The sequence below is a fragment of the Fulmarus glacialis genome, unplaced genomic scaffold, assembly GCF_000690835.1.
Source record: "Fulmarus glacialis isolate BGI_N327 unplaced genomic scaffold, ASM69083v1 scaffold36655, whole genome shotgun sequence".
NCBI classification, from domain to species: Eukaryota; Metazoa; Chordata; class Aves; order Procellariiformes; family Procellariidae; genus Fulmarus; species Fulmarus glacialis.
The window spans coordinates 10,952-28,454 of NW_009215605.1; the positions used below are offsets into that span (position 1 = coordinate 10,952).

Sequence of the window (17,503 nt, forward strand, 5' to 3'; positions counted from 1 at the left end):
ATGTATAGAATACAAGGGGATCACGTAGCTCTTGACAAATTGATAAATGAGCAAAAGCCACTTGTGTAAATAGCAAGTACGGTTTTATTGCATATTAGTTTTGTCATTTTAGTTATGTTCTAAGAATTGAATATATCTTTGAGCAAATGCAACTCTCTCTTTCTCATTTTGGAAAAATTACAGTGGAGTTCAAAGGTTTTCAAGATAGAATACAAGGGGATCACGTAGCTCTTGACAAATTGATAAATGAGCAAAAGCCACTTGTGTAAATAGCAAGTACGGTTTTATTGCATATTAGTTTTGTCATTTTAGTTATGTTCTAAGAATTGAATATATCTTTGAGCAAATGCAACTCTCTCTTTCTCATTTTGGAAAAATTACAGTGGAGTTCAAAGGTTTTCAAGAATATTTCCATAATTCCACCTGAGACTGGAATGGCGCACCAAGTTAACTTGGAATATTTGTCAAGAGTTGTTTTTGAAGTTAAAGATTTCCTATATCCAGATAGCGTGGTTGGCACAGATTCTCATACAACCATGGTAAATGGCTTGGGTATCTTGGGCTGGGGTAAGTATGCTAAGAATAACTTGATAGCATTTGAAAAGCATGCTAAAGCACTAATGAGAAATACTTTCTTCCCACTGGATATTTCTATCTCAAGCATAACAAACTCTCTTGAATTATTCTTCAGAATTCTTTTTGTCTAAAAGGAATCTCAACTAACATTTCTTTCCATCGAGAAACTGCTTTTTGTAATTTAAAGAGAAAATAGCCAAAACCCAATTGATATTCAAATAAGTGCTGTTTGTACATGCGGTATAAAATTTGTATGAGGGTTTCTTTTTCCTCTCGGAAAGTTGATTTTAGGTACAAAATATTTTCTGGTTGACCGTGAAGTCTAACTTCAACAGTAGTCTTGCTTGATTTTATTTTTCATGTACAAGTATTTAACAGAGAACTTCTACATTTCTTGCTATAGCCTTTAGACTTAATAGGAAGGGTTTTATTAGATTTTAGGACCTCAAAATATTGTTACTTAAACTGGTGAAGAGCAACCTAATATTCTCCTTCCAGGTGTTGGGGGGATTGAAACAGAAGCAGTGATGCTGGGGATGCCGGTTACTCTCACTTTGCCTGAGGTCGTTGGGTGTGAACTGACAGGCACAGCCAGCCCACTTGCTACATCCATAGATATTGTTCTAAGCATTACAAAGGTAAGTAAGTTTTTAAACAAAGCAAAGTTTGTTGCAAGTTCTACCAGTGGTGTTTGAGAACTGAAATAAATGCTGGGGGTATTTTTAGTATACCTTTAATCATGGCAGTGCAGAAAGATATAAATAATCTCTAACTGTTTTTATTTAATAGTCCTCCAAAGCAGTGTTTTTTTTTTTTTCTTTTCTCTCTATACTGTTTATTTACAGGCCTTCTTTCACTAAAAAATAATTTAAAAAAAAGAAGTATGCGTGCAGGGTTGGGGGCAGGGGAGAGAAGCCCTGTGTTCCTTTTTTTTCTCCTGCTGACAGCACATAGGCTTTTTCTCTAGCTTAGCAACTTTTTCTGGATACCCTTTTTGTTCTAAAATACTCCTGCAAGACTCAAGGCCTGTCTGTGGTTGTAAGCTGGTATAACTCAAGAACGTATTTTCTGAAGACGGGGTTTTGCCGGGGTGGCACAAACTGTCACTGTTGCAGTAGGTGAAGAGCTAGTGTCAAAGCATTGAAGAGCTGTGATTGCTTTGAAAATACATGTTCTTTCTGGCATGATGCTTTAAGAAGCATGTTCTTGACTAGGAAATCTGAAGAACTCATTTGCAGATGGATGTGTGTTTTATTGTGTCAACTTCCAGTGCAGATTTTTAGAACCCAGTATGTTAATGGGGCTGCATTTTTTTTGCAAATGTGGGCCTTAAGGATTCAGCTTTTTGTTTTAAATGTTCATGACTTGCTAATTGCGAATTGTTGCAACAAACATTGCTTGCATTGTACCTCTTCACAAAACAAATGTTGTTGTGCGTTCTTTTAAACAGCATCTTAGGCAAGCTGATGTTGCTGGAAAATTTGTTGAGTTTTTTGGGAGTGGAGTTTCCCAGCTGTCTGTAGCAGACCGAACCACAATAGCAAATATGTGTCCTGAATATGGTGCTATTCTGAGCTTTTTCCCTGTTGATAATGTGACATTGAAGCACTTAAAGCATACAGGTAAAGATGAAATTAAAATAGTGATTCATTGTAATAATGTTTTAGATACGTGGCAATACGTTTTTTGCTTAAAACTCCATAGTTCTTAAACAGCAATTTTCTGCAGAGTTCTGATGTGTATAAAATTCTGTACAGTAACAGGCTGTGTCATGGGATATACTTGGCTACAACTCTTATCCTGTAGAATCTCATGCATCTGAGTAATACCTACCACAAAAACTGTACCATACATATTTACTGTTGGCTAGTTTTGTGGGACGCTTAGTATGTGGCATTTGGGTCTAAGTTATTTACGTCCTTTATTGGCACGGATGTTTTCTTGTGGCCTGTTTTGTCTCCATGTATCCTATGTACTTAAGTGAGGCTGTAGTTTTTGTGTGCACAACGCTGGCATGTGCATAGCTGACTTGCCCTTGAGGTTTGTGTCCAGTCTGGTTCACTTGTCTAATACCTGATTTACTAAGATCATGTTATTTTTCAACATCCAGAGTCTTTGTTTTCGAAACTCTTAAAAGGTTTACCTATGAAAAAGAAAAATATTACGAAAATTCTCACTTATATTTTGAAAAGTGTATGGAATATAAGTCTTCTTGATATGAAATGAATCCTTTAACCACCTGTAGATTCCCTACAAAATCAAAATCTAAAATGATTACTAGAAATAAGTGAAACTGCAAACCAGATCACAACACGTTTCTGATTTTTTTCACAATGATTTTTTTTTCCCTTTGAAAAGCATTATTTCACTGACATTTCAAGCTAAGCTAGAAGAATGCCAATTCCTTATCAAGCTACTGCAAATAGAGAAAGCCACAGGCTAACAGATATCAAAAAAAGCTCACTCACATTAGTAAGCCTTTCTGACACTGAAATCTGTCACTTCTAAATAACAGTTAACCTTTTTTAATTTAATAACAAAACATGTTTTGTCTGGTCAGTGCAGAGCAAATGAAACATTTTCTAACAGTAGCCAGTAATACTGGCTATTACCGACTAAGCACATGATGTGTATTAAACAAGCAAATCTTAATAGAGAAAAGCTTTATGAACTTCAGGGACAAATCTGTAAATTTAATTAGAGTTACAACTGCTAGAGTTGGAACAGCTTATTTTGTTTCTTGATTATAAGAAGGGAAGTCAAGCTAATTAAAAAAAAAAAAAAAAAAAAAAAGTATTTTCATACGTGTGTCATTCCTGAAAAGCTCCTGGAGGTTGGGGTATGGAAGTGGTGTGCCTTGAAAAAAGTACTTTGGATGTTCAAGGATAAATTTGATGTGCTTGAAATGCTTGAAACAGTCTTAATTTGAGAATTCTGTGTTTATGTTTTATTTTATTTTTTTAATGTGACTTTTCTCATGTTTGAAATAACCTTGCTAAGGTTTTGACAAGGCCAAGCTTGAGGTCATGGAAGCGTATCTTAAAGCTGTGAAGTTATTTAGAAATGATGAGAGTTCTTCCAGAGAACCTGAGTATTCCCAGGTATGCTTGAAATGACTTGTTTCTGTATGTTTGATTCTCATAATAAATAACTACTGATGATTTAACAATTTTGTCTCCTGCTGTAATTTTCATTGCTTTAATAAAAGTTGCATTTATTAACTCAACAATTTTGAGAAGCAGAGTATGTTTGCAAAATACAGAGGGGGTGGGGGAAAGAAGGGAAGTACAATAATGTTCATGTCAGCTAACAGATACTGAATTCCTGTCACTCCCGAGTGATCAGGTCAGTCTTGTGGGTGGTAGAAAAGCTAGGGATAATGTTAAAACACTTTGAATAAGATAGCCTTTTACAGTGGGCAGTCTTGAAAATGGAAGCCCAGAGTTTTAATGTCTCAGAACATTCAAATTTTAAACAAAAGAGGTCCTGGATGTCTCGAGAGTATATTCAATGTGATGTTGGGCTAGGATTGATAATGCATGCTTTTTTCTTTGTTTCTTTTTTTTTAGGTAGTGCAAATTAGTCTAAGTTCTATAATTCCATATGTCAGTGGCCCCAAGAGGTCCCAAGATAGAGTGGCTGTTAATAACATGAAAAGTGACTTCCAAGCCTGCTTAAATGAAAAGGTTTGTACAAAACTGATGTACTCTTCAAAAGGTACTTCCTATACTCTACGTGAATAAATGTTATGTTACTTATTCCTTGCATACCTGCTGAGCCCTCTTTACTACTATAAAAAAAGCTTATCCAATGATATTCTTGTGTCCCAAAGGTACTAGCTCGTAAATCATAGGTGTGTTTGGAACATGAACTTCCAAAAATCCTTACTTTCACAGTTTAGATTGCTAAGGAGGGAAAACTTCAAGTTAAGTCATAAATAACATAAGCTTGGGAAACACTTTCTCATTTTCAGAGTTTTCTAAACAGCTGTATTTTACTTAATTTCTAAAACAGAATTACCATGAGAAAACAAAACTCATCATATCTTAAAGGAGATGCAGAAAGACTTCCAAGATTTGTAGCTAATCAGTGTTCTAGGTTCTTAACTTAGCAAGTGATTTTTGCTTGCAGCTTAACTTGACTTCACAGAGGAAATGTTTTTACTCTGAAGGTGTTATTTTTGGTTAGGAATATGCATAGGTATCTAAGAATGCAGCTAATACAGGAATGCATCTTCATTTTTAGTGTTTATCATTGAACACTGGCAAGAGTATTAGAAACATTTAAACTTAGACACTCTGTAAAAATGATTTCTGTTGGTTTTAGCATTTCTGGCTTGTAATGGGGTGTATAATACAGAATGATCAGTTGTGCTAGAGGGAGAAATCATAAATGATCATGGATCACAGAATGGTTGATGTTGAAGGGGACCTCTGGAGGCTGACTGAGTGCTGAAGAGCTGGAGGGTGTGAAATCTTAATGGACCTAGTCTGCTTTTAGTTATAATCCTCTTCCAGTTAAAATCTTGGGTATGCTTCTAATTCAGAAACAAGTATTGTATAGAATTAGACATGTACTTGTAAGGGATTGTTCTTTCATGTATAGCAGGAAATGAGCGTGGGATCAACCATACTTTTTGACTGGCATTTGTTCACAATTGTTGCAAAGTTAAAGCACTTATGAAGAAAGAGGGATGAGACCACTGTATATGTGGAGGCATGAACTGAGGGCTGCTTTTAAAATCTCTTTAAGGGTTCTTAATGGGACAGCTGAGTATTATTTTAAAATGAGGGTTCACTTGGTCTTGCTGTAATGTCGTACTTTCTGTACTATAATAACGGCTAACATGTATTTTTGTTATCTAGTCTGGTGTTAAAGGGTTTCAGATCGCAGTTGAGAAACAGAATGACATTGTACCTGTTCAGTATGAAGGAAACGAATACAAGCTATCTCATGGCTGCATTGTCATTGCTGCAGTAATCAGCTGTACAAATAATTGTAATCCATCTGTCATGCTTGCTGCAGGTATGTTGTGACTAGTGACAACTAACTGGATCTTAACGGTGCTCCCATGTTTACACAGCCTTTACCTTCACTTTTGTAGGTTCTTTGTAATGACTTGACCTAAAGGTTTCAAAGTCTGAACTTTTAGCTTTAAACTTGTTTTATGTTCTGGAGGTTATATAATGAAAGTTACTTTTCAATAATACAATCTCAAAATTTGTGTCATAAAGCAGTAATTAATGATGGTAATTACAAAATATTTACATTTGGTAGTATCTCAGCAGGTAACTAGTTTTAGGGCTCTATTCAGATGGATGCACATAGTGACACAGTTGATACAGGAGGTGGGCTTAGCTTTGACTCTGTCCTGGATGATGGGAGCTTGAATTGTAGTTAGCTGCAGAGTCTGGAAGGAAAATCCGTATTGTTGAACAATTGTTCTGTGCTTTAGCCACTAGTTAAGGAGTATGTGCCGTACCTTCGCGAGCTGCATACAATTTTCGAGAACAGTTAATCCTCTCCCAGACCTTGCTCTCTTCTGTGGCGAAGGCAAGTTGCCCTTTGAGGCTGTGTGGCCTGTATCAGAAGAAGAATAAATGAATTTGCACTGCCAGCTAGAACATGGGAAAGAGATTTTTCTTACAGAAAATGGGCATCTACATTATAGGAATGGGAACAAAAACCTGAATGGTATTGTTATGAGTTAAAAAACTTTATTCAGGCAAGTAGTTGCTTTAATAATTTAATAAACTGAAGGTCTACTTATCCTCTATTTTGTTTTGTTTTATTATTCTTAATTTAAGTCAGGTAGCATCATATAGATGTTCTTTTAAGGGATGTAAAAAACATAAGCTGTCCTTTTTTTTTTTCTTTTTTTTTTTCTTTTTTTTTTTTTTTTTCCATAGGACTTCTGGCCAAAAAAGCTGTTGAAGCTGGCCTAGTGGTTAAGCCCTACATAAGAACAAGTTTATCACCAGGCAGTGGAATGGTTACACATTACCTCAGTTCAAGTGGAGTATTACCGTACCTCAGTAAGCTTGGGTAAGTTGTGACTCCTACTTCGTTTGTCATTTTACAATAATAGTACACAGGGGTTTTATACAGGTTGATAAATATGATTGCTGTTCATTTTGGGTTCGCTAGTTCTTAACTTACTAGATTGTCATTTTAACTTGCTGACTTAAAGTTGTATTTTACTCCTTTTTATTCCCACCTTACAATTTACTACGTGTAGATCTCTACCTCATCTGAGCTCTCTTTTTTCAGTAGCGATCTACTTAATTGTAAGTGTCTTACAAGACAGGATGCACTTGTTTATATATTTTAAAAGTGGAAGCTGGATGTAAATTTGTCAGGACAGTCTGTATTAGTCTTTTCTTAACGTTGCTGCTGTCCTGGGTTGTTTAGCATGTTTTTGGTTGCTCTGCAGCAATAACAATTAGATTATGTTCATAATTCTGTAACAGTGCCCAGCTGTGCTCTGTGAGGAATGTTACTGCCTTTGCTTTGCCATTACTCATGGAACTAAGAACATCTTGAGATATTTTATTTGACTTATCTTGATTGATTACAAAAATGTTACCTTGTATCTTCCTGCTTGCATCAGTGTGATGTTCACTTCCTAAAAAATCTAATTGTCAGAGGAAAAAAAAAATCTTCTTAGTGATTGCTAATAAAAGAAAAAGCTGTTTTGCTAAGAAATTGCTTGTGATCATTTAATGAGCTACTTCATTGGTTTTTTTCCAATGTAGGTTTGAGGTTGTCGGTTATGGGTGTTCAACCTGTGTGGGAAACACTGCCCCCTTGCCAGAAGCCATCAGGAATGCAATAAAACAGGTGAAGCTCTAAGGCTTTTTGAATACACAAATATAGTTCTCACCCAGTTAAGTGATCAAGACATACAGTAATCTGTGCAAAATATACTTTATTGTTGGTTTGGACTTTGCATGACATTTTTGCACATCTGCATGTCAGAGGGAGATCATGGTAATTCATTGCTACGTAAAATAAACATAATAAATAGTGTTTGTAGCATACAGATATAAATTACAAGATAAATACATAAGATCTAATCTTATGGAGGATGCAGTGTGTAGATTTTGTATCATAAATGAAGAGGAGGGGTTTAAGAGCTATGTGCTTGAGTGATTTTTTTAAACCAGCAGTGTCTGAACAGCTGTAGTATTTTTTTCCTGTGAAGCAGAAGAAAAATACAAGAAATAAAAGGCAGGAGAGGAGTTCACTGAAGTGACTGGAGAACACATCAGAAGGTCAAGAGTGAAAAGGAGGAGGAGGAGGGAAGGGTAGTGGGAGAGAACAAAATGCCTTTGAATTGAAGTGTTAGAGTAAATATTTGAAGTGGAATGCTAAAAGCACATCTGACTTAGTCAACAAAAAATAGCACAAGCTGTTGAAGTACCGCAAAGTCCTAGAAAAATATATGTGGGTCTGCCTTTCAGGGTGATATAATTGCCTGTGGAGTATTGTCTGGAACAAAGAACTTTGAAGGACGTCTCTGTGACTGTGTCCGTGCCAACTACCTTGCTTCTCCACCGCTAGTAGTTGCTTATGCTATTGCAGGCACTGTTAGAATAGACTTTGAAACTGAGCCTTTAGGTAAGTATTTCCTTACGTCTTATTTTCTGCATCTAATGCATATGTAGAAGAGGTTTCTTCACATGCACTTCAGCATACAAAACCAGTGTATTTGAAGAGAAAGCACAGTCATATTTAGTGTTGCTCATAGCTAAAGCAAAGCATCCACTTAACTGATTAAATTCTTTGCATGTCTGGTACCATTTCTGAAGACCTGAATATATACGTATTTATATTCTAATATAAATATAAAGTCTAATATTTTATTCTTCAAAATTACCCTTCTGTTTAAAATCTTACTCAGGCACTGGCTTTAATGGCAAAAGTATTTACTTACGAGATATTTGGCCCACCCGAAGAGAACTTCACACAGTGGAGGAAGAGTGTGTGATATCATCCATGTTTAAGGAACTGAAAGAAAAAATGGAGGCAAGAATGGTCTTTTGTTCTACATAACTTAAAGATTGCATTTCATTGTAGCTTTATAATATCTTCCAGTTGAATATGATTGGTTTGTCAGTTATTTCCGTTACTGTAAAGGAGGACTTAACTGAGATGGATACTTGTATTAAATAGTGATTCTTAAGTAATATCCAATAAGGTAACTTCTAGTATATAATAGAAATTAAAAAGAAAATTGCCAGTAAAACTTTGGTTTCAGGTTGTAAACAGATTATAAACCAATTTCTCTGTTCTTTTTCGTTAACTTTCTTTTCTGTAGAAAGGAAACAAACGATGGAATTTACTGGAAGCACCTGAGTCAACTTTATTTCCCTGGGATTTAAAATCTACTTATATCAGATGTCCTTCCTTTTTTGATAAACTTGTAAGTACATTGGATCTATCCACCAGATTATATGCATTACATTTAAGTAAAGGAATAGCTATTCCAGTAAAGCTTTGATGTTTAAGTAACAAATTTGATTATCGCTAATATTCCTCAATCTTTTAAATACTGTTTGTATCTCTGGAATGAGTGGAGGCTGTACAACAATGTGCGTTCATACATTGCAGATATGTTTTATGTCTCTGAGGATCTTGGAAGAAAAATGTGTTTTGTTTTTTTTTTTGTTTTTGCTGTTGTTCCCCCCCTCCCCACCCCTTCCCTTTTAGGCCAAAGAACCGGTTTCACCACAACTGATTGAAAATGCCCATGTCTTGCTCCATTTGGGAGATTCTGTAACTACAGATCACATATCTCCTGCTGGAAGCATTGCAAGGAGTAGTGCTGCTGCTAAGTATCTGACCAACAAAGGGTAAGAACTTTTCATGTTAAACAGCTCTAATTATATCAGAGGACTGTTCCACATGTTAAATAATCGATTGGCACTGTTGCTTTCCTTTATAAATGCCTGTCTGCATAAAGTGGAGATTATACATGGATAAGCCAAGTAGTAACTGTTACTGGCATTTATAAGTAATCACCTGTCTTGCAATCCCAGTAATCGCCTTTCTTGCAGTCTCTGTGTAAGGTAACAACAAGCAGCTGAGACATACTCTTAAGGAACTCGTTCTCATAGCCGTCGTTACAGTATTGTCTGCTGCCAAATGCATGCCAAAGCAAAAATAATTTACCAATTTACAAATCAGGTGACTGATCTTCTGTTAATGTGAGGTTAGTCACTGTTACTGTCATTGGCCTCAGGAACGATCAGATAGATGCACAGAACAGATCAGAAGCTCTAGAAACATACATAGTTTAAAAAAATGAAGCCTAGTTTTATAAATGAATGTGATTGGTGCTCTAACTTACCTCTGCATCAGTGAGCATCCTGCAGCACTAGTGGATGCCTTTCACCTCCGCTGAAATTCTGAAAAGACACACAACACGATGCGGTGCTGAGCTATTCACTGTCACACTTCTGCTGAATATTTTGGAAATTATATTGTTGCATTATATTGCAAAGGTGTATTACTGTTATCGGTGAAGCATGACAAAAAAATAGCCTGTGATGTGGATGCTTCTTTCTAACTATTGCATTCAGTCTGAATGAGTAGTATTACGAGAAGGAAAGAATTAATAGGCCTTCAATCCCAGAGTGGTCATTTGGTTTGGGAGTAAAGCTCTCATTTTGGTACAGCGCTTGTTAATAGATATGCTGGTAGAGGTAAGAGGATTAATAAACAGGCTTGTTTCCTAGAACAGTCTCCCCATAAATCTTCCGTAAGTACCATAGCACTTTATAATGAAGTCACAGAAAATGAATTTAAAATTGCAGCTTCCTCATGAATAATCTAGCAATGATTTACACATTTTGTTCATGATTTGTAACAATTACATTTATTGGATGAATAGTTCTTTACATCTTGCACTGACAACTTAGAGATGCTGCAATAATTATTATAAAAATCATAATATAACTTTAAACCAGATAATCTTTAGAATAACCGATTCCCTTTTAAATATTCTTTTTATTCTAGACTCACACCTCGTGAATTCAACTCTTATGGAGCTCGAAGGGGTAATGATGCTGTGATGACAAGAGGCACCTTTGCAAATATCAAGCTTCTGAATAAATTCATAGGAAAACCAGCTCCTAAAACAATTCACTTCCCATCAGGACAAACGGTAAAAATACATTTGTTTGCATAGCTACTCTGAAATTGTGATGCGGATCTAGAACTCACTCAAACTATTTCACTTTGTTATTCCACAGCTAGATGTGTTTGAAGCAGCGGAGTTGTACCAGAAAGAAGGCATCCCTGTAATTATTCTAGCAGGAAAGAAGTATGGACTGGGTAGCTCAAGAGACTGGGCTGCAAAAGGGCCTTTTTTACTGGTACTACTGGTTTATTTGGTTTTGGGGTGTGTTTTTGTTTTTTCTGGAAATACCTAAAAACACATTATGGTTTTGGGCATGAATGTTTTTAGAATCTGTCCTCAATCTTGAATATAATACCACATTATGTTTTTAAAGACTTCTCAATAATTTCTTTGCTAGAATCCTCATAGAAGAGAATCACTAAGTCAGAATAAATCTGAATTTCCTAATTATGTAACTTACCATCTTAGACTCCAGACTTTGAGATAAATTAGACATTTATCTAGTGCTGACCTCTGTTTGGTCTCTGTGGGCTATTAAGTATCTAGCCTAATTTCCGGTAATACTCAGAATATATTCTGAGTCAGCTATTTATTCATGTGGAGTAATGGAAGCAACTACATTCCATCTGGGATTTTCTGCCTGCTAACTACGGCATGGTCATTGTCTGTTATAAAACTCTGTTTCATACTGTATGGGCCTGCTCTGGCTTGTTTGCTTTCATCTAGCTGTAAAGGCGAAAGATGTTACCTCCTTACTTACAGGACTCCTACAAAGCACACTCTTTACTCTTCAGTTTGAATTGCAAGATTTTGGACATAACATGTATTTGAAGCTTACTTGTGCATTTCACTCTGACTCCTGTACTGAAATAACAAATCACTTGTATTTTTGCAGGGTGTTAAAGCTGTCCTAGCTGAAAGCTATGAGAAGGTTCATAAAAGTCAGTTGATTGGAATTGGCATAGCTCCACTTCAGTTTCTTCCTGGGGAAAATCCAAGTACTTTGGGTCTCACTGGCAGAGAGCAATTTTCTATATTGTTCCCTCCAGAGTTGTCGCCCAGAATGACTTTGGATATTAAGGTATCGTTGCAATGTTTTTTTTAATTTCTCTGTTGAATGTACTGACAATTGAAAGCACAGAAAGAAAAGTTAATCCTGATGATTGAAAGCAGGAAAAAACAAAACTTAATTCTTTTTGAAAGTAAGCTTATGGTCTTGCCTGAAGTTTGTCATGGCTATTGAAGTTTCCCAAAGTATATATACATGTATTCTTTCTGTGCAACATTTTATGCAACCTCAAATTCTTGATTGTTCTTTTGGGCATTGTTTCCCCCCTCATGGGCACTGTATTAGGGTAGAATTGAGTCTCGTCTCTCATTCAGGCTCTTTTAAAGACAAGGGTGTGACTATTTGAGAGAGGCTTCAGCTTTCCATTCTGTGTAAAGGAACCGTATGCCCATAACAACATACTTTGTGCCATCTTAGGGAAAAGGCTTTTTCTTTGTTATCAGTAGGTACGTAGCATGCTCCCAGCTGGATCTAAACTGCGCGGTAAAATAAGCCTCCATTCTGTTCCCAGCTGTGTCATGGATCTGCAGTGGCAGATAAGTGGGTTGAATTTGCTTGTGTTCAACAAAACTTGGGGTTAGAATGTTAACTGAGAGTAAGCAAGGGGAAGTGAAAGCAAAACTCTTAATTGGTCTCTCTTTTTTGCTTTTGTTTTGAAGACAAGCACTGGAAAAGTATTCAGCGTGATTGCCTTGTTTGAAAACGATATGGAGATAACTTTATACAAATATGGTGGAAGTCTAAACTTTGTGGCTCGAAGATTCTTATAGTAGCTACTGACTATATGGGTACCTTGCATAACTGGTAATTCTGAAAATGCCTTGTGTGAACCCAGGAATCTGTACTGTGGAACTGCAAACAGTCCTAGTGTGCTCAAAGTTACTTCGTCCATGGATGTAAAAGATTGTGAATCATTGTAACTGCAACAAGATCCTTCCTGATTTTAAATAATATTCTAATGGTGCTATTAAACATTGCTAAAATCAACGTGTGTATTGTGGCAGAGAGCTGTAAGTATGGAGGGGATGTTTTATCAGACCATTTTGTAAATAAACTATGCGAAATCTGAAACTGATTGTGCTGAAGATTATTATGTAAGAAGATTTTCTGCAGTTGTTTCCACTCAGTTTTTGCACCTGTAAATCTGTGTACTGCTGTTTGTTGGTTTAAGGGTAGCAGATGGTATAGAATGTTAAAGGCCAAACAGAAAAAAAATTTTTTTTTTTTTTGCAACCAGACCTTAAAACAGATACTCAGTTTTGAATTTCTTGCTCTTTAGCTTATGGACTGAACAAAAAGCAGTCTACATGAGGCCCATGGTATCCTGTATCACAGATGACTTTCTTACCTTTATTACGGGATTGTATTTCATCTGGATCGATTTAAAACTGTTCACGTGATGAAATATTCTGTGCTTAGAAGTATGGGAAACATCTCTGCATTCAAAAAAATGCTTGCAATTATTTTGTTCATGCAGGTGAAGTGTAGCACCCCAGCTTTTTGGCAAGCTGCAGTGTCCTTTGAAGTTTATCATATCTACTTCAAGGGACACAGTTTGTCATTTATTACATCAGTTTTTACTGTACTGTCTGCGATATCATTAGACAAAGTACCTCCCCTTAGTATTTTAACCTTTAAAAATCTTTTAAAACATTTATTAGATCTGTTTAAATTCCTCTGCTTTAAATACAACCTATGTCTAATAAGTTATACTTATGTGTCAAATGTTAAATAGCTGAGGTAGCCGTACTGCCTTTTAATGCTTTCTAACGTGCTGTTAGTTTACAGCTCTTCCAAACAAGCATCAGATTCCCCTGCTGAAGATCCCAGAATACTGAACAAATCTGGCTCTTACGCCATTGCAACTTCTATAAATTTAATTGTCAGCACATTGACAGTAAAAACCCTGTTCCGTATTTAATATTAAAAGAAGATGCGCAGTTTCTGCAAAAGTGCTTGTTTTACCACTTAATTAAACGTTGATAGCTTCTGATCTGTGCAAGTGAGTCTTCAGCTTCAAGATGCTATTTCTGTGCTCCTGCATCTTGAAAAGCTTCATAATACCGCTTACAGTTTACATAGAGATTAAGTTCTTTTGGAGAACAAAACTGCAATAACTTGGCTATAAATTGTCAAGATTTTGCTTTAAGATTTTTTGCTCGTGATAAACATTGTCTTAAATATCAAAACTTTCAAGAGCACCATATTAGCTTTACTACATGCGCTTTCAATTTATAACCAAACACTAAGCTAGCTGACTTGCAAACAGATGCACTGTTCAAATCTTTAAATAGTATGTTTCTGACATTCCTTAAAAAGAAAAAAAACCCCCACATTACAAAACCATAATTATATCATTACAATATATTAATTTTTTGACAGCTCAAATGCCAAATTAATTTGACTTCACTGGCATAACTTTGATACACCTTTTTTTATTTAATTGGACAAAGTTCCCTAAAGCTTGAAATTCTGTATAATCTGTTTTTATATTTCACTAGTTTTGCTGTGGTTTTCTTTTGGTCAAGATAAAAACCATCTATTGACTCCCACGACTGATATGGGTGATAAATCAATGCATTTTTGATACTCAACTGAATGCTGAATGAGTTTCTGTTCTGTGGTACACTTCTGCAAATTTTATCCAGAGTTATTGAGCAGTCTTATTTCTTGTACAACAGTGTCTAATACTATTTTCCTCCCCTAGCTCAAAGGTATATTCTTGATTTAGTTCAAGAAAATGCATGTTCGTTATTGGGGAGCAACTAGGAATTTAGTGCTAGCCCATAATGATGCCTCGTGCAGATGATAAATAAAAACACAACTACCAGCCTATTTAAAACTTGTGTAGCTGCTAATGCTTGAAGGGAACACAGCCTCCCACCCTCTCTAGAGCAGTAACACACTCGTTGCTTCAGAAGGAGACAGTGATCCAAGCCATGTCAAGGTAAACTGGTATTGCGAAGTTAGGTGCAATTTCAAGGGATGTGACTTACCCGCAAGTTGTCATCAATAAAGCTGGTCATCTCTTTTAAGAGACATGATGGGTTTCATTACCATAGCAACTACTTTAATTCTGCTGCACTCCTATGTCTTAAAATCGATGAAAGACCGCTTTTGAGCTGTGCTTTGGCACAGTTGCTGTTCAACTTTAGGCTCCTGCTACTGTTGCTGCAGCGGGTCCAGCCCTAAATATGCTGAAGTCAATAGCATCTTTGCAGACTGACTCCTACCCTTAAGATCTGTACGCCTGCAGCGTAGTGGGTGGTGCGAGGAACAGCACTGCCGGTGTGCCCGTCTCCTGCTTCTCACGTGGTAGTGAGCTGCCGGTGAAGATAACACTTGCCTGATTATCTGTGGTAATGTGCCTGTCCCCTCTCCCTCGTGCAGCAGTGGACGTTGTAAAGTCCAGTTCAACAACCCAGCGGCAAAGGGAAGACGTTTGACTTTGGACACATTGGTAGGATCCCCTGAGCTTCAGATGGGCAAGAGTGACATCTGCTTTCTGGCAGTGGCGGGATACAGCACAGTCAGAGGATTGCTGTGATCACACACAAAAAAACATTGTTCAGTTAGGCCTCTTTCTAGTCTCTTAAAGCATAGGGGGAAAATGTACCTTTTTGAAGAAGTGGCTCGGTGTGTTAGATGTGTTTAACCTAGAATTCTCTCTCCAGTTTGATTCGGAGGAAGAATCTGTTCCAATTTTTCTAAATGTTTTCTCTCCTTCCGCCCCTCTTCCTCCCTCCCCCTCCCAAACTACAAAGCTTTGGGATAGTGTTGATGTTTATACATTTTACACATACTAAGTATAAGGACATGAAACTATGTATATTAATCATATTAAAGCAACTGCAAATCAATGTCTGCTGTTTAAAGCCAACAGAACAGTGTAAGTTTTAAGTTCAGTAAGTATTGTATAGATATATCTAAGTTCAATTGATGACAATTGTGCATAAAATGTTACCAATGCTGTAAATTATTTTTAATAAAGAAAATTGTATCACAGTTCTTGTATGTTACCATCTATTTTGAGTAGATAGTATGGAATACACTTAAAATGGCACTGTAAGTATATATGAAAGGGTGGGGTGAATAAGGAAATGGGTATAATTATGCATGTTTAGGAGTGTCTCACATGTGGGCTTCCAAAGCATTTTTAGCTGGTGTGGAAAGTGGTTTTCTGTGCTAGCTGAGCTCCAGATACTAGTCTGGATATTATAACTATATCACATGCTTTTTGAATAACCGATTTTTTTTTTCTTCAGGAAAATGTCTAATTTAGAATCTAGATAAAATCCGGTATTAAAGCAAGCTGTTGACCAAGGTTATGGTTATGGCACATAGAGCTTACAGCTATGACAAGATCTTCAAAAGTGATTTGGGGGTGTCCGATACTGACCTGCCTCTGAAGACTCACTTTTAGAAGAGGCATTAGACTTGCATCCAACACAGAAATGCTCAATTATTCAAGTCTTATTTTTCTTACAGATAATGATAAGAGAGGCCGAAGTACCGCCTTAGTCCTGTGCAGTGTGCTTCCCACCAGAATACTGGGCAGGCAGGAGAAGCACGGAAGTCCAAAGGTCTTAAGTCTTGGCACTACTGTCTGGAAACTAAGGCAAGACTAACGAGGTACAGATCTGCAAAATGCATTGTAATTTTGTTTACAGAGAGAATTAGTATATTCTGATTTTTCTGTAACCTGCTATGTATCTTTAAGTCACAAGCATAGCAAGAATCCTTTCCTGTTGTATCAATTTTGTTTCAGTGAGCTAAACCTTCAGTCAGCCTCAGAAATCGGGAGAGGGAACCCTAAGTATTTTCTAGAGCTCTTTCATTCTTGAAAAAACTTGCTTGTGTGATTTCTGGGGGGCTGGGTGGGGGCGGGGAGTGAAGTAGGTAAAAATATTTATTAATTGGTCAATCACTTTGTTTAGTAACATCTGTTCTGAAATCAGGGGAAAAAAAATCCAAGGAACTTATATTTGTTTCTTGGGGAAATAGTTTCCCTTTTCTAAATTCCCTACTGGATTAAAATAATGTTTTCAATTTAATGTCCTTAATATTACAGATAATACTGAGATATTGGGACAGAGGATTCTTAATAACTTGTTTACTTAAAACCAAGATTTTTTTTTTTTTTTTTTTTTAACTTCAGTAAGCCTTTCCTAAATCCGTTTTTCCTCAGATTCCTAATTCCGTCATAGTGGGACCTCAAATATTGCAGAAGATTACTTTTTTTTTTCCCATTAGGAATTTCAGAAGAGATTTATATATTGATCTTGAAAGATAGTATGTGTGGGGGACTGAGGTTTGTAATTATTTTAACTAAGTCTAAAACTCTCTAGGACTGGACAAGTGTTCCCAGTCTGAACTCTGGTACACTCTAAAGGACATCCTGAGAAAGATGCCTCAGGTTTGTTACAGGTAAATGACCTTCGGTCAAAACAGTTGATAGTTTTTGATCTGGTGTGCTGATAAAAGGATTTAAACAAAACAATCAAATGTAAATCTCCATTTCCACTGATAGCAGTGGGAGCACTTTTTTTTAAAGCGTTTTCCCTTTCTGACAGGAAGTTGTATGTTTCCTTCCCCCTCGGGCTGTTCGAAAACAAAAAATAAAATGGAGCATCGCTTGGTACGCAGCCCCCGCGCGAGCAGGGGGGTTGGCCTTGTCCGCCTCCTCTGGGCCGGGCGCCGTTCCCGCGGGCCCG

The 17,503-nt window shown here is 36.7% G+C and overlaps 1 protein-coding gene across 1 annotated transcript in view; it reads left to right on the top strand.

Annotated features, from left to right (window-relative positions):
- The window catches only part of IREB2 (iron-responsive element binding protein 2), a gene marked incomplete at its 5' end in the record, with an annotated part of 22,825 nt that extends 9,965 nt beyond the window's left edge, over positions 1–12,860 (top strand). Inside the window, 16 exons of the mRNA XM_009578999.1 lie at positions 384–567; positions 1,075–1,214; positions 2,027–2,198; positions 3,577–3,677; positions 4,146–4,262; positions 5,442–5,601; positions 6,486–6,621; positions 7,332–7,416; positions 8,040–8,196; positions 8,480–8,604; positions 8,897–9,001; positions 9,289–9,431; positions 10,597–10,744; positions 10,833–10,955; positions 11,616–11,801; positions 12,449–12,860. Coding sequence (XP_009577294.1) covers positions 384–567; positions 1,075–1,214; positions 2,027–2,198; positions 3,577–3,677; positions 4,146–4,262; positions 5,442–5,601; positions 6,486–6,621; positions 7,332–7,416; positions 8,040–8,196; positions 8,480–8,604; positions 8,897–9,001; positions 9,289–9,431; positions 10,597–10,744; positions 10,833–10,955; positions 11,616–11,801; positions 12,449–12,559 — 2,193 coding nt within the window. The remainder of the gene's footprint in view (positions 1–383; positions 568–1,074; positions 1,215–2,026; positions 2,199–3,576; positions 3,678–4,145; positions 4,263–5,441; positions 5,602–6,485; positions 6,622–7,331; positions 7,417–8,039; positions 8,197–8,479; positions 8,605–8,896; positions 9,002–9,288; positions 9,432–10,596; positions 10,745–10,832; positions 10,956–11,615; positions 11,802–12,448) is intronic.
- Between the last annotated feature and the right edge of the window lie 4,643 nt (positions 12,861–17,503).